Genomic DNA, 23272 nt, shown 5'->3' on the forward strand with positions numbered 1-23272 from the left:
GCTCTAAAGATATGGAGACACTACCTCTACGGCACGAAATGTACGATCTTCACTGACCATAAAAGCATTCAACATATCCTCAACCAGAAAGAACTCAACATGAGACAAAGACGGTGGGTGGAACTACTAAGTGATTACGAATGCGAAATTCGATATCACCCCGGAAAGGCTAATGTAGTGGCTGATGCACTCAGTCGGAAGGAGTACTCAGGTCGCCGAGTGAAGTCCCTAACTATGACGATCCATTCACACCTGTCCACGTAAATCAAGGAAGCCCAAATAGAAGCCTTAAAATCCGAAAATGTGACAGGAGAAGCCCTTAGAGGAATGGATAAGAACCTTGAAACCAAGAGCGACAGAGTTCGTTATTTCATGGACCGAATATGGACACCGAAGTTTGGTGGATTCAGAGAAATCATCATGGATGAAGCCCATAAAACACGATACTCCATACATCCCGGCTCCGACAAGATGTATCTCGACCTCAAGAAGTTGTACTGGTGGCCGAACATGAAAGCCGAAATTGCTATTTACGTAAGTAAATGTCTGACGTGCGCTAAGGTCAAAGTAGAATACCAAAAGCCTTTGGGTTTATTACAACAACCAGAAATACCCGAATGGAAGTGGGAGCGGATAACCATGGATTTCATAACCAAGTTACCCAAAACGACAAGCGGACTCGACACCATTTGGGTAATTGTCGACAGGTTAACTAAATCAGCGCATTTCCTACCGATCAAAGAGACGGATAAATTGGAAAAGTTAACAAGGACATACCTTAGAGAAATTGTACGACTGCATGGTGTGCCCGTATCCATTATCTCGGACCGAGATAGTAGATGCACCTCAAGGTTCTGGCAGTCGCTATAAAAAGCTTTGGGGACAAGACTAGATATGAGTACCGCTTACCACCCACAAACCGACGGCCAGAGCGAGAGAACCATACAAAACCTAGAAGACATGCTGAGAGCTTGCGTAATCGATTTTGGCAAAGCATGGGACACACATCTACCCTTGGTCGAGTTCTCGTACAACAATAGCTACCACACCAGTATCAAAGCTGCCCCGTTCGAAGCCCTCTATGGCCGCAAGTGTAGGTCACCTTTATGTTGGGCCGAAGTGGGGGACACACAACTAGCAAAAGGACAACCAACTGACAACACGCTCACTGGACCAGAAATCATAAGGGAAACTACGGAGAAGATTGTTCAAATCCCAGAACATCTAAAGGCATCAAGGAATAGACAAAAGAGTTATGCAGATAAGAGACGAAAACCCTTGGAATTCCAAGTTGGAGACCGTATCCTACTAAAAGTCTCGCCTTGGAAAGGATTAATACGCTTCGGAAAACGTGGGAAACTGAACCCCAGATACATCAGACCATTCGAGATCCTTGCCAGGATCGGTCCCGTGGCTTACAAACTTAGACTACTTCAGGAACTCCACAACGTACACCCAACCTTTCACGTATCAAACCTAAGGAAGTGCTTATCCGATGAGACCCTTGTCGTCCCTCTATACGAAACTGCAATAAATGAAAACCTCCAATTTGTAGAGGAACCAGTAGAGATCATGGATCGGGAAGTCAAAAGAACTAAACAAAGTCGCATACCTATCGTAAAGGTCCACTGGAACGCCAAGCGAGGACCTGAATACACCTGGGAATGAGAGGATCAGATGAAACAAAAGTACCCGCATCTTTTTCCCTAAACTGTAAACTCTATCTTAGATTAAATATCGGGACGAAATTCCCTTAACAGGGGGATGATGTGACAACACTATATTTTCCAAAAGCATTGTAACGCTCACAAGTCAAACAACTAAATAAACCTTGAAAATAAAGTATTCAAATATCTAAGTTGGGATGTATCAAATATTAGATAACGTGTCAAGGTTTCCGAAAACATAAAGAACGCTCAAAACCGGGTTATATTGAAGAAATTACAACCACTAGTATATTTACGACACGCCGTTAAAACATTATTTGACGTAAAAAGAAAAATCTCAATAATATGCATTTTAGCCTTAAGTATCTAAACAAAAATCGTAGATCTCGTTGAAAGGTGAGCGTGCATAAAAAGATCGCCCAAATTGGACCTTGTATGAAGAAGTTACGAATTTTCAAAGTTTCGTAACAGTAGTAGAGGGCTAAAAACTAGAATTGAAGATTGAGTGTTAATTAGCTAACGTAATCTAAATGAGAGTTGAAGATCTCCACAATAGGAGCAAATTGATAAAAAGATAAACGGAAACCGACGCCGAATAAAGAACCTATAAATTTTTAACGAACTTTAGGAGGCCCGGCCTATTTAAAAGTGTGTCATTAAAAATAAAGTCAAAACTAGCCGACGGAGTCTAAAGGAAAGTTGTAGAGCATAATCTCACCTACGCGTGGATATAAAGAACACGAAAAACAGAACTCGTACGCGAAAGTTACGGAATTTAGAAGGGGACAGGCCATATTACGCCCCGCGTACTCTGGGAGTACGCCCCGCGTACTAGACCCAGAGTTGAGTCCCATCGGCCCGCCCACTCTACACTTAGCTAGCCAGGAGTCGTAAGCCATGACGCATTGTTACGCCCCGCGTACTTCGAAGGTACGCGCCGCGTACGGGGGTTTCCAGCCCTATAAATAGATGGCATAAGCTCGAATTTTTGCACACCATTCACAATTCCTCAGTCATTCTCTCATACTTCTAAGCTCCAAAGACCCTCCCCTCACCTCGGTTTCCGCACTCGAGCCCCCGACGAAAGATTTACGCTGCAGAGATCCCCGAAGAGCCCGACGACGCAACTATCCGCGATCGAAGTTCTACTTAACTCTAGCCTCTCTCTTCAAACTTAACGAGTGAGTTCATACCCCTACTTTTTCAATTATTTTTCATGTTTTAGGGGGGAAATACAAGTACATTACACGTTAAAGTATCATTTTATAAACATAAATGAAATTTCTATCTTCGAATATCGATACAAACAACTTATGTATACAAGAGCTATTATGTCACTAAGTTATTTCTACTAAATGGAACATACTATCTGAAAAACTATAATGGGTATAGTTAACAAGTCAGTCCTACATTTTTCATATACATCTTGAAAAACGAAACGCTTTCAAAAGAAGTAAGGTCATTTCATTGTAAATCTACTTATACTAGGCAATGTGAGATATTCAAACTTCAACGTACATTTTTGTATGCATTTCAAGTCCTGTATTATATACCATAATCTCTTGGAGGGAGAGCGTGATACTTGTGTATAGATCTATACGGGATTGACAATCCCGCACCTAAACTACTAGCTATAGTTAGACCGGCAGGTCTGGGGTGACAAATGTCATAACACTGCAACACCTGAAGAATGTTGTTACAGGCCGTCAGTGTCAATAGTATGGTTATAAAACTCACATAAAAAGTATAAAACAAGATTGATTTACGAGATTCATATGTGCATTGCAGTTTTCTACATTACTTTTCATACAAAGTTGTTTTTATCATTCAAGTATAAAAGATACCAACACATTCCAACTTTGGAAACTTTTGAATCACTTACAAGAAGATATTGGATTTTCGGAAAACCTCGTTTACCAATTTACTACCAAAAAGGATATACTTTTCAACTCGAAACACTCATGAACTCACCAACTTAATTGTTGACACTTTTTCAAAACCACTTGTATTTCTCAGGGAATCAGTGATACAGGTAACTACCAGCTTTTGGGAGAAGGAACACTAAAGATGTTTTTATTATTGAACATTTATCATCATATTGTAATATTCTTTTGATAACATGTATAACGCAACAATATACGTTTTCATTATATATATATATATATATATATATATATATATATATATATATATATATATATATATATGATGGTGTGTTACTTTCTTTACAATATTCAATTGTTGTGATACTACGTGAAGTCATCCACCCCCGAATGTTTCCGCCATCCTGGTTTGGGGGTGTGACACCGAGCTACCACCTCCCTCGCATAAATCTCGACCAATCTCTCTATACAAGAACTCTCACTGATGGCGAGGAAGTGAGCGCTCTTCATCAGCCGGTCCACAATCACCCAATTCGTGTCAACTCCACGTGCGGTCATCGGTAACTTGGTGATAAAGTCCATAGAAATTTGTTCCCACTTCCACTGGGAATCTCCAGAGGCTGCAATGGACCATGTGGATGCTGGTGTTCTACCTTAACTTAGAGGCAAGTCAAGCACCTGTCACCTCAACCTCTCTTTCTTCAATCTCTTTTTCCTGAACATCTCTTTCATCAACATGTATTTCCTCAACTTCTCCATAAATCTATAATATGGCAGACTAGTTAGTAAAGATACAATATGAAAGTTAAAAAGAGTGTAACAACACATACCTCTTTCATAGCAGCCATTGCATCAGCATGTGTATATCCATACATCAACAACTCCTTTAAAGTAACTCTTTCATTCACCTTCACCTCATTGTCATTCTCTTGTTCCTGAACATCCTCCTTTTCTTGACTTATAGGTTGCTTACCATTATTCCATTATGTGTTTGGGTAAAAATATCATCAACATCCTCATCACAGGTTAGGGACACATCCTCTTTTGCTTGACTCTTATGTTACTTACCATTAGGTGTTTTCTTTGGTGTTTTGCTCCTTGATCCAGAAACTTTAGTTTTCCCTCTTCTCCTTGCAACCGGCTTACTCCTTTTTCATAGGACTAACAGCAGGACCTCCATCTTGATCACTAATTTCTAAAACTGGGGGAGGAGCAGCATCCCTTCTTGGTATAGCAGGCCCAACTGGAGGGAATTGATCAAAGATAAGTTGGCCTCCCCCATCTTTCCTAAGTCTTCCAATCTTCCTTTTTTGGACAAAGGGCTTAGGTACCTCATCATTTGTGCATGAAATCTTATTATGCCCAAGTTGTTAGCACTTTCCACACCTCACAGTCCTATGAAACTTTAACCTTTGTGAGGGGTATTTGGCATCTTATGATTCAGATGCATGCTTTACTCTCTTTAGTTTGGGTCTTCCAGGCATCCTTCTAACTGGGGGTGGTAATGGTTTAATAAATTCAGTCCTTGGCCACAAGTTTCTTCCACCTATAGGTTGTATGTTATGACTGTATGTTGCAACATATTTGTCCTTGCGAAACCAAGAAGAAAGGAATTGACTTGGATCTTTGTGGATATATTTGATTGCATCTTGACTATGCACGCATGGTATGCCAGACAACATCCACAAGTTGCAGGTGCAAGTGTGAGTAGCTAAATCAACCTTGTATCCATTGTAGCCATACCTAGTCTCAAACACATCACCACCACTTGGCATCACTGTCCAAAACCTACACACAAGACAAACAAAGTATACACATAAACAATAAATACATACTATAGTTGGATACACGCCCATAAAAACTTATATTACCTCATATCTTTCCCAAATTCATCAATCTTCAATTGTATGTTAGGCCCACAATTACCCCTCCATTTGGCTACCTCTTGACCTTGATGAAAAAACCTTTTCATAAGGAGAATCCTTATTTCCTTAAGCATTGTAAGTAGAGGCTTATTCCTTATTACTTTGATCATGCCATTGAAACATTCTATAACCCCATTCTTTACTACTTCACAAGCATACCCATGAGAAAAGAAGGCTCTACACCAAGTTTTAGGTTTCCTTTCCATAAGATAGGTGTAGCCTGTTTCTGTTATATTCTTTATCTTATCAATTGTAGCAAGAAAGTCCCCTTTCCATTGTACTCATAGCAGCTTCCCAGAACAAATTATTTAGCTCTAATCCTGTAAATTTCTTCCTAAAGTTTGCAAAGATGTATCTAGCACATTATCTATGCTCAACATTGGGGAGTAGATCTACCACAGCCTGTAGAAGTCCCTATAATTAACAAACAAACACAACACATGTAAAAATTAATGAGTGTTACGTATAAATATATATTGTATAGCAAGGTTGCAAAAAACGCTCGACCTTAGCTTGTCGGTGGACTGGGGTCAAGGGATTAATCGGCTAGGCGGAGATTAATCGGGTACCATTAATTGCTAATTTATTAAATTTTAAAAAATTAAATATGACTAATATCATACCAAAGTTCGTAAATACCACTAATATGATAACAAAATAGGTTAATATGATTAATACAACACTAATCATGCCTCAAATAGTTTCCACTGAGATAAAACTTCTTCAAAATGTAAAAATTTCATCGATTCATAATGTTTCACTCATTATGTATGCAGGTATTAATCGCTAGGCGCCCTCTAGTCGGTCGAGTAGTGCCTAGGGATTAATCGGAGATTAATCGGGACCTAGTCGGGATTTTTACAACAGTGTTGTATACTAATATATGTTGTTGGTACCTTGTGTTAGTTTGAGATAACAACCAGTCCATTGCCAGCACCAAGATCCAAATCATTAACCAAATTCTCAGTGAACTAGGTCCAATTGTCCTTATTCTCAACATTCACAACTACCCATGTTATTGGGTAGACATGGTTGTCTGCATCCCTCCCAATAACAATTAAAATCTCCCCCTTTACCTGCCCCTTCAAGAAACTACCATCTAGTCCTATTACCCGTATACATCCTCTGTTCCATCCCTCTCTGAAAGCCTTGAAGCCAACATAAAACCTTTTGAAATAGTTACACCCCAAATTACTTTCTACTCCCACCAAGCAAGTTGTACCTGGATTACTCAACCTAATTGCAACTGCATAGTCCCAAACCCTGACATAGTGCTCTTCTAACTTCCTTTCTATCATCCCCATTGCAGTAGACCTTGCTCTTTGGCATTCCTCAGCATATACATTCACTAAAAACCTTTGTAGCACATTTGTTTGCATCTCTAGCAATGTCATCTTGGGCTTCATGATTACATCTTTTAAGTAGTGTTTGGCTAACCAATTGCTAGCACACAGATGAATTTTTATTACAAAATTTAATCTAGAATGTCCTTTCATTGTACTTCTATCCAGCTGCAACCCTAAATGGACACTACATTTTTCTATTGTCACTGCTTCCACTACCACACTTAGTTATAACCCTCACTCTATCACTTTTTTCAAAATAAAGCTGGTATCCTCCATGGACTGCATAGTTAGTTAAGGCAAACCTGAGTTAAGCAGGTGATTCATAACAATCTCCTAAACGGGGCCTCATTTCTTTCCAGTCAACATTGGGATCATGCACCCTAAACTCGACACCAATATCTTCATCGTCCTCATCTAAGTGGGCATGCTCATTTTGTTGGATACCAGGAATGTCGCCATCATCTACCATTCCATCAATACTCCTCCTTAATATGTTTTCGTCACACGATAAGTTAAGAAAATGATCATCACATAGATTTAAGGGGGCTTTGAAAGTTTCTTGAGAAATATCCAAGAAGCTAAAGTCAAATGCATCATCATCGGAGTCAGAGTCTGGAATGTATGTCTTCTCAGGGAGCTTAGGCCCTTTACGCATCTTAGTTCCAAAAGTAGAAGCCATCTCTTTCATAAAAAAAAAAACAACTTGTTAGTTCAAACTTGGAACTCCATACTCCATAGACGAAGATAACCACCCTCAGAATCATCAATTTTTTGTTTCTATATACGTACCTTTCTACTCCACCAACGATTTCAGAGCTTCAAATTGCGAAATTGGGGACTGTGAAACCCTTCGCAGCATCAAACCCTCCTCGAATGCATGAAACCCTTTAGCAGTGATGGTTCGTGAAAGGTGATGACTAGGAAATAGGTTAATGGTGACCGGTTGGAACAAGTTACCTGCTGATCACCGGGTATTAACTCTCAAATGATAATTCACGAAAATATCATGATCACAATAATCGAGAAATTAAATTTGGGGCTTTTCCCGACTTAATTAAAAAATCATGTGACTTTAAACACCCTTGTTTTCCATTTTTCTCATTTTCCCAAAGAACAAAGCGCGGCTAGGTCACGAGCCCATAGCAGAAGCAAAAACCATCGAAGTAATCCAACCCCGTAGCAGTTTTGTCTACCTTTCTTCGTTCTTTCCCCGTACAACCTCAAATCCAGATACAATCACGTTCTTGTCTAAATTTCTGTGGCAGCACCAATGGCACCTCACCCTCAGATAGACGATGTAAGTGATAAATTCTAGGGTTTGTATTGTATGCGTTTTTTTTGTTGGGTTTTAAATTGTTCTTAATAAATTTCTTTTCTGATTAACGGCAATCGTAGGATGATGATTTCGATGGTGATTTTCCTGGAACCGACCACGCAAGAAGCGCAGGTTATGATCAATTATCGGAGTTACAACCAGTAGCGTTTTTTTTTAATCATGTAACTTATCTTTCGTTTTATGTTCGACTTCTGTAATGTGATTGCAGGCACTAAGAGGAGTTTTGGAGATCTTGATGACGAGGAAGATGATATTTTTGGCTCCAAAAAGGTATTCTATTTAGTTGTTTGTTTTTTAGTGGTTATACATCCTCAGGTAGATGATTAGAGTCTTCTTCTTTAATATAGATATCTCCCTGTGCTTTATGTCAAAAGTTCCTTTGAGTAGAAAAGTACACCAACATCATTACAAAATACCTGAGGCAGACATCTGCATTGAGCATGGTGTTTGACTTAATGCTCTTCTTAAACACCTAAATGGAGAAACAAAAGTATGTTTGTTAGTAGGACTTCAATATCTTTAATTTGTTATCAAAGCAAATCCATTAAGTCGTTATCAAAGCAAATCCATTAAGTCATTCTTGTGTTGCTGTATTAGTAGGACTTCAATATCTTTAATTTGGAAAAACTTCGTTTTGCATCTCAGGCTAACTCAAAACCAGAAGAAACTGCATCAGGTGTAGCAACTGGGATGATTTTATCTCTGCGTGAGAGGTAATATCAAACATGAATTATTATTTTTGTTTTTAACATTATTTTTGAATCATACATAATAAATTAACCCTTTCATATCTTTCTCTGTGTTGTAACTTGTGTAGTCTCCAGAGCTGTAAAGATAATCTTGCCACATGCCAAGTATGTACAATTTGTTTTTTTATTTTTTTAATTTTATAAATATGTTTGTAAATATCTTTAACCATAATATATATTAATGGTGTTGTTTGTTATCTTAATGATCTTTGTTCCAGTTAGAGCTTGAAGCTGCAAAGTCAGAAATTCAAAAGTGGCATTCTGCATTTCAGAATGAATCCTACATTACAACAGGTTAGTTTTCTTTAACTATCATCTTATAAAAAAAAATGAATTATGGTTATTGATGATATTTAATTTTAACTAATTTATTTATGCAGAACCTAAAAATGCTGTCAGTTATCTCCAGAATTTAAAATCTTCCGAGGAGTTACTTAGAGATCAGGTTAACTAGTAACTTCAGTTAACTAACCAACTAACCATGGTTTCTGAATTCTGATTCATTTTTTTTTAAACTCTATATTTGTTCAGCTAGAAAAAGCTAAGAAAAAGGAAGCTGCATTTATAGTAACCATTGCAAAACGGGAACAAGAGATATCAGACTTAAAGGTACCTTTTTTTTTATTTGACATACTAAAAGCTGTTTACTTTTTCATATTTTGAAAATATAATTAAAAAAAGTTATTCATTTGGGAATTCTCCAGTCTGCAGTTCGGGATTTAAGATCACAACTCAAGCCTCCATCAATGCAGGTATATTTAAATAACAATAAATTTTATAGTTAAATCAACTGATTTTGACTTTTGAAAGTCACATGTGAAAAAAAAATAACTACATTAATATGATTAAACTGTAGTAGCAAATCTTTAAATAATAATAATGTGTGATTTTCTGAAGGCAAGAAGGCTATTACTTGATCCAGCAATTCATGAAGAGTTTACACGTTTAAAGGTAGAGAAGATATAAACATATTAAAAGCTTACATGCGTTAAGAAAATTCATGAAATATATATATATATATATATATATATATATATATATATATATATATATATATATATATATATATATATATTTTAATTTGTTGTGATTGAAGAATTTGGTGGAGGAGAAGGATAAAAAAGTGAAGGAGTTAGAGGATAATATTGGTGCTGTTAATTTCACTCCACAAAGTAAGATGGGGAAGATGTTAATGGCTAAATGCAGGACTCTTCAGGAGGAGAATGAGGAGATTGGAAATCAGGCAAAGGAAGGAAAGGTAGTAAGAGTAAATTACATTTATGTCCTTGAGGGATGCATTTGTGCTTATTGGTTTTTGACTTTTGTTTTCTGGGTGGCAGATACATGAATTATCAATGAAACTTGCTTTGCAGAAATCTCAGAATCTAGAGCTTAAAAAACATTTTGAAGGTTGGATTTTATTTCTTTATTTAATTTAATTTAGTTATCGATAAGGCTTCAGGAAGTATTGGTGAATATTAATTGTTGTTTGTTGATGCAGGATTAAGCAAGCACATGGAGGGACTCACGAACGAAGTTGAAAAATCAAATGAAATGGTTGTTTTTTAGTCCTTAGTTATTTTCTAGTTGATAACAATAATAACAATATAATTGGGTTGATAATTGTGAATCAGGTGGTAAACCTGGAAGAGCAGCTAGAAAACAAAGATGCTGAGATCCAAAGGCTAAAGGAGGAGCTTCAAAAAGATGCTAATGAGTAATTTTGCGTACATTGTTTCTACTTTGTGTTGTTAAAAATATATGAAAATTAACATTTTGTATGTGTTAATCATAAGTGACTAGCTGTTAGTACTTAGTAATAGGCGGCTATTAAAGTTTTTTTTTTTTTTGAATGACAGATGTTTGAAATCCGTATAGCATGTTTTTTCCATTTTTCTTCAATTTTCACTTGTCAAATTTACGAATCCGTTGAGGAAACACATTTTTGTAAAGACTAAATGAACCGATGATATACAAGACTTTTGAAATTGTATATAATCAGTTTTAGTGTTTAGGTAAAATTTGTATTGGGTAATACACAATTTATCTTACTTTTTTTTTTTTTTTTTTTTTCTTTTTATTATTATACCAAGAACATTTCTAATGTGAGCTTTTTTGAAATGTTAGTTATTATGACTACTACAAAGAGGTTTCCTGCTATTAGAACAGACCATCGGGTATGGGTGGGTGTTATGACATCAAAAAAACTGCCACATCACTATAACACATCACCTTTAACACCACACCATTTAGATAGGAAATGATGGTCAATGTTATAACGAGTGTTAAGAAATAGAGAGAAAAGAAAGAAATCTTATTGGTGGAAAATGACGTGTTGGCTCATTCTCGTCACAACAATGCATGCCACAATGAGAAGAAAAGAGAAGACAGTGTTTCCCCATTACCACGCCGTTAAGGCTTGTCCACGTCGGCAATAAGCCCCATACCGTGTGCTCTTAGAGGGCAGATGATTTTTTGATTTTTCCAATGTGATACTTTTATTTTATACAATTAAATGATTTTTTGATTTTTGTGTTTTGTATAGGTGAGCACATTTATCCAATAATGCTTCATTTTACTTACCGACAATATTTTAACCCTTACAGTATTATTGTTTTTGACTAATTACTTTGTTTTGTTTTGATTTTTAATATCGGTATTAAATTTGTAATGGTTATATTGTATTTTTTTATAACTAACTTTATCATCTTTTTAATTTAAAAAAGGGATTTGGTTACCTTTTTAAGTGTCTTTTGATTTTGACTGTTATTATATGTAAAAAAAACCGATTGTGTATATTTAGGCTGTATTTGGTGCGGTTCAGTTAGCTTATTTTTCAAACTTTTTTAAGAAGTTATGTTTGGCAAGCTAAAAAATAACTTATAAGCTAGCTTTTTGAAAAGCTATTTAGGCTATGTTTGGTGCGCCACAACTAGCTGATAAGCTAGCTTATATTTTGAGTTTCTTATGTTGTCGTGTTTGGTAAGTCAAAAAATAGCTTATAAACTAGCTTTTTGAAAAGCTACGTAGACTAGTTTTTTAGGAGCCTTTTTAAAATTTTCCAAATACACCCCTTAATTAATTATAAAAACACATATTCTTACATGTCATTTTATGTACTTTTATATATTTCAGCTAGTTTTACCAAACGTTATTTTTTATCAGCTAACTTTTCAGCTATTAGCTAACTTTTTATTTAACAACTAACTTTTCAGTTATCAACTAGCTTTTCAGCTAACATCCAGCTTTTTAGCTAGCACGCCAAACATAGCCTTAGACTAGCTTTTTAGGAGCTTTTTAATTTTTTTTTAAATATACCCCTTAATTAATTATAAGAACACATTCTTTTAAATATCCTTTTATGTTATTTCATATTTTTCAGCCAACTTTTCAGTTAGTTTTATCAAACGTTATTTTTTATCAGCTAGCTTTTGATTAAACAACTAGATTTTCAGCTATCAGCTAGCTTTTCAGCTAGTACGCTAAATATAGCCTTAGTACTACATATTTTAATTTTGTGTGTTGTGATATCTTTATTTTATTTAATGTTATTGTTACAGACTTTTTCTTTTTATGAATATTATAAGTGCTTAGATAATAACAAACTAAATCAGATATTAATTTTTTCTCAAATATAATGGTAAATTAATTAATTTTAGAAAATATCAATAATTATGTGTTTTAAGTAAATAAGTTTTTATTTGATAAAATTAGTAAAAATGATATGACAAATAAAAAAAGCTAGTTCTAATAAAAACATTTATAAAATAATTGTAAAGTAGTTAATGTAAAAAAAGGATCAATAATTAAATGCTTTAAGTTTATGTTTTATAAAGTTAACGAAAATGACATGACAAATAAAAAGGCTAGCTCTAATAAAAACATTTGGATGTTACATTAAAAAAAGTATATTTGGATGTAACTGAAATAGCTTTTGTTCTGTTTAGTTTTTCAATTTGACTACTTTGAACTTGGAAGACTTAAATATGATTGCAAAAATGATATTGTTATGCTTAATAATAGGGTAAATTACACGAATGGCTCCTATGGTTTAGAATAATTTGCGTGTTTAGTCCCTAACTTATTTTTCTAATTCGGAAGGTCCTAACTGTTTGTTTTTGTTACACGTTTGGTCCTTATCTTACATAAAAAGTCTATTTTTCCCTTGATTTTTTAATTTATTTAAATAAACATACCCCCAACCCCACCCCTCACCTTACTTTACCCATCCTACAAATTTTTCCCTTTTTAAATGACTGTCTTTTTACGTAAGATAGGGACCAAACGCATAACAAAAACAAAAAATAAAGACCAATCGTGTAACAATAACAAACAGTAGGGACCTTCCGAATTAAAAAAGTAAATTAGGGACCAAACATACAAATTACCCCAAACCATAGGGACCATTCGTGTAATTTACTCTTAATAATATTATATTTTTTAAATGATATATAACGATATGTCTACATCCACCCTCAAACTTTTATTATTATTATTATTATTATTTGCAATTAAAAAGTAGAGATTGGGTGTAAGTAATTTAAAAAAGACAAAATTACAAAAATGGTCCCTATGTTTTGCTAAAAGTCATAATTTTAATCCCTACTAATTTTTTTGATGCAAATGGTCGTTGTGGTTTGCAAAACTTGCAAAGACGATTCTTTTTATTATTGTCGTTAGTATTCGGCCGTTAGAGATTAAATGTGTAAGAATATTTTCATCTTTTCAAGTATAAAAGGGAATGAATTTGTGACATTTGATAAACCACATGAACTATTTTTATAATTTGTGTTAAAATAATATAAATTATAGAAAATGAGCGGAATAGAATTTGAACTTGGGACCTCCTCCCTTCTCCTTTAACCAACAAAAGCCTTAACCAACTAGGCTAGAACCATTTATGTTTTTGAAAACTAATTAGTATTATCTACGAATCGTAAATAGATTAATAATAAAATATTAAAAAAATATATTTTTACAAAAAAATATAATAAAACAAAATATATTTTTATCGTATTGCAAAAAATATTTACAAACAATTTATTTGTTTTTTTTACGTATTTGTTTTACGTAAAATATTTTTTTTATGTATTTAAAAAAATAAGTTTTCGTATAATATGTTACTAGATTATAACCCGTGTTTAACGCGGGGAACGCATAAAAAAACATATAAATATCTACAAAACTCTTAAAATGAATTTATTAAATTCTTGAATACACATATTAAAAAAATTAATATCATAAAACAAAATAAAACATGACTTGAAGATTAAAACTATAAATAAAAAAAAACAAAATATTCAATCATTAAATAATATAAAATATTAAAATATGTGCATGAGAAGAAAACATGGTTTTCAAATGCAATTTGAAATAAATACAATCACATATTTTACTTGGCATAGTAACCATCTTAAAATCTGAACAAAAAAAAAATACTCCATGCGAATGATGTGCCGGAACGACATGTTGAATCGTATTTCCTTTAAAGAAATAAAAGAGATTTGTTTTGATAACACCATCATTCATTTTCACCAACATTGTAATTAGTAACATCTAATTTAACCCACCGATTCTGATTGAAAACCCAAATAGTCCACGAAAGATCTCCACTTATATAAAAATATGACAATTTTTCATCAAACTTGATAAGCCTCGATGTATAAGAGTTGATATCATTAGTAATAGAAGGTGCAGATATCACTAAATATTCTTCCGAAAATACATCGAATCTTAAAATGTCATAGTTAGAGAATAAGAAGTAAACTACACCTCCGCTTATAATTGCTTCATCCGAAACAGGTTAAATAGAAGCTCCCTCCGTTTCCCATGTATTAAAGGCAAACAATTCTAGGTGGAAGTTATCATAGTCCGCCTGATCCTTAAGCAGATCACTACAAAGAAAATAACATATAAGGAATAAAATAATATAAAATAATATACCTAAAATAGAATCCAGATAAAGTCTTACGATGACAGTGCATATGATAATTGAATGATCTTGAAATGCAACTGCTTCCAACTCATAACCACCATAGCAAAATTTATCGTAGCGTATTTAAAGATTGGAAACGGTAACGATTTGCAATCTAAAATCGTTGCTTTACAAACAAATAATTTTTTTTTTTGGATATTCATCTCCATTATCACATTCACCAACAATCAGTCCGCACAAGAAAGATGCTACAATTGTACACGAATTTGGTACACAACTGATGTCGTTCTCACCACATGACGGAACAAAATGACGCTCTACAGTTCTCTATGGTTTTTCTTGTTGAACAATAACCCCAAAAACCATATTATATCTCCACCAGTTTATAATATATATATATATATTATATATATGGGTAAAGTGAATATACCTAACAACCTTATATAAGCTTAGGTACCTAACTCCATAATGCTATATCTGTTTGTATCATATTTACATTGTAATTGCCTAAGGTTCTTAAACTTCAACTCCATAACTTGATTACTTCCAAAATCTTTAGACTTTCACCAATATCTTTCCTTTACATCACGTTTGGGCTTCATATCCTACCGCTACAAATAAAAGGATGTAGAAGAAATATAATGATGAATTTCCAATTTTTTTTTAAATAAATCAAGTTTAGGGATGAAGTTTAAGAACCTTAGATGATTGCAATGAAAATTTAATGCAAAATGACGTAGTTTGATGAGGTTAGGTACCTAAGCTTATATAAGGTTGTTAGGTATATTCACTTTATATATATATATATATATATATATATATATATATATATATATATATATATATATATATATATATATATATATATATATATATATATATATATATATATATATATATATATATATATATATCAAGTTGTAAGTATTAAGAAATTTTTAATGTAATACTTTTGTTGGAAATTTTAAAGTTTATTACAGCATAAGTGGCAATAAAGGATGCATTTAAGTATAAAAAATCCCATAACATTCATCAAAAGGTAAGGACGTTCTCCGGTAATAATTTTAATGTCCACTTTTTTTTAAGAATTTGAAACTTATAAATTAAATCAGAGCAAAAATATAAAACTAAAAAAGCTAAAAACCAAAATTATAATGTTCAAAATTCATTACATCATTTTACTTTCAACTTGTTTTTAAGGAATTGCAATTTGAAATTTTTTACCCTACTTTAACATTCTACTTTTCAACTTTCTTTTTGTACGCTGAATTTTGAAAAATCTACACATTTATATCTATGGTATTTGTTTGTTACATAAAAGAGATTGTTATAATGAGGTAGATCATTTCAAAGTACAATGCTACAATATGAAGAAATAAAAGTAGGATGCAACATTAAAAATAACAAATGAATATACATTGTTATATCTTGCAGTTGAAAGTAACAATCTTATACAACACAGACGGAAAATAAGGCAATGAACAAAATGCACCAGGGGCTAAAACATCTTCAAAATGAGGCAAAAAACTGCACCATGGAATTTTAAAAAAATAATAATAATAATAATTACTTATCTAGCATACCGAGCAAAAACTTATACCAGGGGTAAAACAACTATATGGGATTAATGATATAAGTAGCTTCAAGCAAGATGTAAATTTATTTTCTGTTTTTACCACTTTTAATTTTGGTTCTTGGTATATTATTCAGGGAGAGGTTAAATAGCATCAAAAGGCTCCAAAAGTTGCAACTTTGGTCCTTGTTCGAGGGATTTATAGAAATTTGGCTTCCTACTTAGTATAATGCATATATTGCCCTTTTTTAATGAATATTTACTATTTTTTATAATATTATTATATTTCTATTAGGTAAAAAGTTACCATGTGTTTATGTTGTCCCATCAAAAAAAATTTATGGTTTGAGGTGTTAGAAAAAAATTTAAGCATTTAGAGGAAATCTAGTTTATTGATACTTGTTTGGAAAATACATAATTAACCAATAAAGCTGATTAAGAAACAAAGGAACACTAATACACTAAAACATTGGTTTTATGTAAATGATCATTTTACCCCTATCAGATGCCAAAAAAAAAATGGAATATTTACATCTGAATTCTCCGTGTTATCTAATGCAAAACCCATGAATTCCTAAATCTGAATTCTTTCTAATATCAAGGACTTGGGGCATGAAGCATATCGTCATATTCATCTCTTGGTACATCGGCTAGTGTTTGCTTAATTTCTACACGCTGCAAAGAAGAATCAAAGCAAAAAAAATATAAACGATTAAATTGTTACACCCTTGCTCACTGTGAAGCTGAAATAACACTTGCACAATAAAAATGATCACTCAAAACCACATGGTAAATAGGAATCTTTGTAAAAAAAAAGGTGTAGGTCAATTTCAGAACTCACAATTTAGTTCTTATTACCATTTTTTGTTGTTTATCAACCACAAAATCAACCAAACGCTTCCTCAATTTGAATAAGTTATCATCAACAACAATACCAATATAAATTCTAATATCATCCCCCGTTATTGCATTCCCATTTGAACTATTCTCCGTGAGAAATTAACAATTTTTTCAGATAGATCTGCTAGTGAAGACTTCAATTCAAAACACAGTTTATGATCATTGAGTACAACATAAACGGCTCAATTACACGATAAATTAGAATTTCACATCAATAATAGTTGTTTCGGTAGCAGCATAAAAAAAATAGAAGACACATACAAATACAAATGACATACACAATTACATACAAACATACAATTAGAACAAAAAAAAAAAAAAAAAAAAAAAAAGTATGGAGTTTTGCTTTGCAACTTTCGATCAAAGGGAATGTATGTGATTGATCTTTTAGACTGCAACCAAGGTCAAATTTGTTTGAAAAATATAAATAAATAAATAAAAACATAGCAGATGAAATAAAGGCAGCTCTAGGGTACCCTTTTGGAGAAGGGATGAAAACGCATATGTCAAAAAGGAAGGGCCCTGGTGTAATTTTGGAAAAGAGACAAAAAAAGGGCAGATTTGTCTTTTCCTTTTTCTTTTGTATCTCGAAGTACTGGGCAACAAAAAAAGGGTGACCAAACAAAATTGGTTCATATTGTATATGACTTTGCCAATGTTCTATTATATTGTTTTAAGTTATGTTTAACTTATCAATGCTACTTAGTGCTAGAGTTTATTCTCATCTTTATTTAAGTAATGTTTATTTATTCTATATTTTTCTACATATTATTTGTGTATGCGTAATGTTTATTTATTCTATATTTTTCTACATATTATTTGTGTATGCGTAATGTTTATTTATTCTATATTTTTCTACATATTATTTGTGTATGTGTAAATACTCGGATAGTATCATATTTTTCAAATTCATAAGATTGGTCTAAATACGAAAATTATTCTTTACCAACTGACCTTATTGTCATATGTTCTCATTAAACCCTTTCAAAATAGTAGATTTATGACAGAAACGTAATCAATCAAAATTTTTAACCTAAATGTGGAACATTGTTCCTGACCAATTTATCATTCAATCAAATTATTAGTCAATTAGAATCAAGTTAAAGACACATACATACATAAGTATGATTGTAACAATGGGCTTAAGTAAATATATGGTAAATTGAAATACCATACAAAAAACATTCATGTAATTAGGAAAGGATATATGATTACCTGTGATTTGGGGTTGACAGAAAGAAAGTTTAACGACAATGCTTGATATCAGCAACAGTAACTGGAAAACTGCAATATATATATATATATATATATATATATATATATATATATATATATATATATATATATATATATATATATATATATTCTTTAATTTACGGATTTACGAAGTAATGATGGAATTAAAACATTAAATAAATTATTTAATTACAAAAATGGATTTTCTAATATGTGCTCTAATATTAATTATAAGAAATATTACCATAATTAAATATAAAATTCATTAATAATCAACATAATTAATGCATTTCACATTTAAATATGGTAATATTTTTCATAATTAATACTTCTAATATGTGCTCTAAGAGCACATATTAGAAGTATTAATTATGAAAAATATTACCATATTTAAATGTGAAATGCATTAATTATGTTGATTATTAATGAATTTTATATTTAATTATGGTAATATTTCTTATAATTAATATGTTTAACATTTAATTATGATAATAGTTATGATTAATTAATACTTCTTATATGTGCTCTAAGGGCACATATTAGAAAATCCCTTACAAAAAAACTACAAAATGACATGTAGAAATAAATTTAATCAAAGTCCTTCTTGATCGATGGTCCCCATTAGCATTAGTGCTAATTAGCAAAAAACTACAAAATTACATATATCCAATTAAAGGAGAGTAAGAAACGATAGTGTACCTTTCCATGTAATATGAGACTATAGGAGTATGAGCAACTATCACAGGAAAGCGAGGTCTAAAATTTGATGTGTAAGGTATAGAAGGATTCAATAGAAGTAGTTGCAGCTTGTCCTCTAGGATCATTAGGAAGTTGAACCATTTGAGATTGGCCTTAGATAAGACAAAAAAATGTTATTCATCAAATATGTAAATTATGCAATGTCCCCAACTATATACCTAAAAGTGCTTCTTAGGTTTTTATTTACCATGAATGAAAATAGGTTCTTGAGGAGTCAATGGATATTCACAGGTGGTCCATCAGTTTGATCTATTGTCATAAAAGCAATCTCAAGAAATCAATGGAATCCCTAATGAAATGGAGAAAGAGAGCAAGTAATCATACCAATTGAAGGTCGAGTAACATTATCTGGAAATTGACATCTTTGACTATGATCTGAAAATAAAAATTAGTCTCACATGATAGTCGAAGAACATCTGCCCCACATTCTGGAACAGATAAGAAAACCAAACAACAAGGAGCTCCACGATATGTTTTAAAATCAGCTATGCTCAGGGACTAAAAGAGTCATTTTACTTGGAACATGAACCAAAAACATTACATGAGACAATTTAGAAATTAAATGTAGGAATATTATTGATCAACTCCTTGAAATACCCGCACTTATATTCACAAATGTAGGACTACTATTGATTGGTTCTCCTCTTGTCTGACTCATGGTACACCTGTAGTAAAGGAAAGATGGAAAAAATCTGTCAGAATGGTTACTTCAAATGCCAACAGAGGAAGGAAGACAATCTGCAGGCTTAAAGGTAGAGGCTTAGTAACTACATAAAACAAAATTAGTATGGAATCAGAACTGATATACATGGTATTATTTTCTAAACAGTTAATATAATAATATCATATGTTGTCATACCATGGCTATTTTGAAGATAGATGCAAAGAAGCAGTTCAAATGCAATAAGAAAAGGTGTGGCAACAACTGCATGACATGGTTCCCACTGCATAAAAGATAAAGAAAAAGTATTCCCTGATGCATAGAACAAAATCTATCAGAGATCGATTGATATCCACAAGATTATAGATCATACATATGTACCCACATATAAATTTTAATAATGTGACAAAAGCCATCTTTGATCAATTGACATATCTATCAATACATATTTGAATTGGAAATTTAATAAAATGTCAGCTCGATATAAGAAGGAAAAAAGTTGACTAACCTATTTTTGAAACACCAATTACAAAGTTCATCTCCCTTTTGTGGTTAGAGATTCCAACCTGCTCCACCTTGAAACACCAATACCTACTCATTGACAACATATAGAAACAAAATATTATTCCTGAAAGTCATAATAAAAAAATAGATATAAAATGAAAACAATATACTTAATTACCATTGCATAGTCATGACCCTCATCTTGTGGTAAATGAACATTCATTTCATCTCCATCAAAATCAACATTGTAGGAACTAAAATTAATATTTAACACCATGAAACCTAAAAACAATAAAATAATACAATATGACAAACAGAACTATTCTAACCTGCAATTTGCATAATGCATACGAAGAGTTTTCTCCCCTTTTAATACTCGAACTACATGAGCCATAATACCGGGCTTGTGAAGTGTAGGCTGACGATTCACAAAGACAATATCTCCATCTTGTAAATGGCGATAAATTATTTTACCCTCGAATTCATAGTCAGTGCTGCTTTTGGATTGTATAGTTGTGCCTCTAGAAGAAGGTAACTTTCTAGATATAGAAATACGCATCTTTTTGCTTTGAGGTAGTCTCGCAGTTGACACCTGTTGAACCTAGATTAGATTGAAATTCGTTAATTGAATATATTACAAAATTAGTCATCATTGAATCCTATCAACACACCTTATCAGCATAATGAGTAGCTCCAGGATGAATATCAGAATCATTAATTATGGAATCTCTTAGTTTCACAACATTCCAAGGAGTCACTCTCTGAAAACAATTTAATCAAAAAAAGTTATCTTTAATGAAGATGTAATAAATATATTATGTGCATGAGTAAAAATAAAATTACCTCGGGGTAGGTCAACCTTAGGGAAAAATAAGGAGGAACACCGATTTCATTAACAGCTAAATAAGGATTAGGTGAAATGACAGATCGACATGCATAATTGACTCTTTTGCCCATCATTTTTTGGCGAAAGATTCCCTCTTTCTTCTCAAGCAACTGGCATATCCCAGTATTTGCATTTTTTAGATGGTGTAACTAGTAGTTTTAATGAAAAAAAACTCAAAAAAGAATAGCATTAAAATATAATGTCTTTATAATAAAACTCAATACTTACAACATCACCTGCTTTGGCAGCAGGGATAAATTTTGTAGGGGGGACACGTAAGGCCTCTAAAAAGAACATGGTGTAACCAGTAGTTTTAAAAGATCCAGTCAGCCTTTCTTGCTGAATATTGCATAGATATGCACAAAGATCAGCTTCATTTTCCCACAAATCTTTAACTATACTTATGACCTGAAATTGTAATTGATAAAGAAATTAGGGTTTTCAAAATCTTACCTGCATAAAGAACTCGATCTCCTAATCGAGCTTTAACATATTTCATCTGCATCTGAAGTAGAACACACATGATCGAAAATCGTTGATGGTAGACGCGGTGCCCCTCAGGGCTTCCTGGGGTTACGCATAGGATCGATTCCATATCAACAGAAGTAGAACGCATAGGATCGATTCCATGTATATATGAAATCAATGGGGTTACGCATATCAGCAGAAGGAAGGGGTTAGGGTTCATATCTATTGAGTTTCATGGGGAGCTGATTGTGTTGATTGTGTAGAGAGAAAACATAAGAATGAAATTAGGAATGAATCGTAAGAAGGAAGTTTTATTCGGGAGGTGCGTGTATTTTTTTTTGGGTAAGGATGATGTCAGCAAAATGATGCTAAGGTGGAGACTAAAGGAGGAAAATGCAATCAAGGGTCCTTGTTTCTTCATTGAAGAATTTAAGGTTTTATTTTAGTAATATTTAAAGATTACATTGCTATGATCCTAAAACGTATTTTTACATTTTCATATAAAAATAAGTTTTTTTTTTCTCTCACCTAGAAAAATAATTCGTATTAAATTCATGTAAAATATGTTTTTTTTTATATATTTAGAAAACATGTTTTCGTATAAAATGTTATTACATTGTTATAATCCGAAAATATACTTTTAAATACATAAAAAAACATAATAATATATTATACGAAAACATAATCCTAAAAAAACATAAAAAAGTTTTTTTTTGTATATATTTATTTTATGTGAAGTATGTTTATTATATATTTAAAAATATATTTTCGTATAATATGTTATTGAGTTATAATCCTAAAATATACTTTTACGTTATCTTACCGTCTTTAGTTGATTTTAAAGCGAATATGCAATTATTTTTTCTACGTACAAACATTAACGTGGTAACATATTGTACGATAACGCATTTTTACGTTATGTTAACGTCTTTAGTTTGTTTTATGTAAAAAAATATATGCCGTTTTGCTTTGATTCTAATACATATTTTTACGTTATGTTTTAGGATCATAGCAATGTAATAACATACTATAAAAAAATGTATTTTTTAAAATACGCAAAAACCTATATTTTACGTAAAATAAATACGTAGAAAAACATATATACGATGATATTTAAATACGTAAAAATAAAATGTAGGAGAATATTTAATTTCTCTTTTGTATAATATGTTATTATGTTTTTTTAGGTGTTTAAAAGTATATTTTCGGATTATAACAATATAATAACATATTATACAAAAGCGTATTTTTTTAATTACATAAAAACATATATTTTACGTAAAATAAATACGTAAAACAGCATATAAATTTTATGTAATTTTTTTACAATATGCTAGAAATATATTTTGTTTTATTAAAAATGTTTTTTGTAAAAATATATTTTTTATTATTATTTTATTATTAGTTTATTTACAATTTGTAGATAATTTAGCCAAAGTTAACC

General features: G+C 32.2%; 2 protein-coding genes across 5 annotated transcripts; one reads left to right on the forward strand and one right to left on the reverse strand.

Moving 5' to 3' along the window:
* Positions 1-7910: 7910 nt before the first annotated feature.
* On the forward strand, positions 7911-10833 carry LOC145042502 (FKBP12-interacting protein of 37 kDa-like). Its single transcript, XM_078990943.1, has 14 exons — positions 7911-8118; positions 8217-8268; positions 8366-8427; positions 8803-8870; positions 8975-9011; positions 9125-9200; positions 9287-9351; positions 9438-9515; positions 9611-9658; positions 9804-9857; positions 10003-10164; positions 10247-10316; positions 10408-10463; positions 10541-10833. The coding sequence occupies exons 1-14, from the start codon at positions 8092-8094 to the stop codon at positions 10625-10627; spliced, it is 942 nt and encodes a 313-aa protein (XP_078847069.1). The 5' UTR covers positions 7911-8091; the 3' UTR covers positions 10628-10833.
* Positions 10834-16881: 6048 nt separating this feature from the next.
* On the reverse strand, positions 16882-21600 carry LOC145038722 (DNA-directed RNA polymerase I subunit 1-like). Of its 4 annotated transcripts, none has more exons than XR_013679517.1 (11): positions 21318-21600; positions 21146-21235; positions 20804-21075; positions 20653-20728; positions 20479-20561; positions 20169-20282; positions 19634-20076; positions 19497-19558; positions 19250-19401; positions 18530-18598; positions 16882-17089 (listed from the first exon to the last, which is right to left on the reverse strand). XR_013679517.1 is itself a non-coding variant. In XM_078986988.1 (6 exons), the coding sequence occupies exons 1-5, from the start codon at positions 21432-21434 to the stop codon at positions 20523-20525; spliced, it is 594 nt and encodes a 197-aa protein (XP_078843114.1). In that variant the 5' UTR covers positions 21435-21600; the 3' UTR covers positions 20086-20282; positions 20479-20522. The 4 variants fall into 4 exon arrangements, 1 of the variants encoding a protein (XP_078843114.1); XR_013679518.1 differs by lacking the exon at positions 16882-17089 and adding an exon at positions 17651-17706; XR_013679519.1 differs by lacking the exon at positions 19497-19558.
* Positions 21601-23272: the final 1672 nt, after the last annotated feature.

The sequence above is a fragment of the Lactuca saligna genome, chromosome 4, assembly GCF_052625555.1.
Source record: "Lactuca saligna cultivar CGN05327 chromosome 4, ASM5262555v1, whole genome shotgun sequence".
In the NCBI taxonomy this organism is placed as follows: Eukaryota; Viridiplantae; Streptophyta; class Magnoliopsida; order Asterales; family Asteraceae; genus Lactuca; species Lactuca saligna.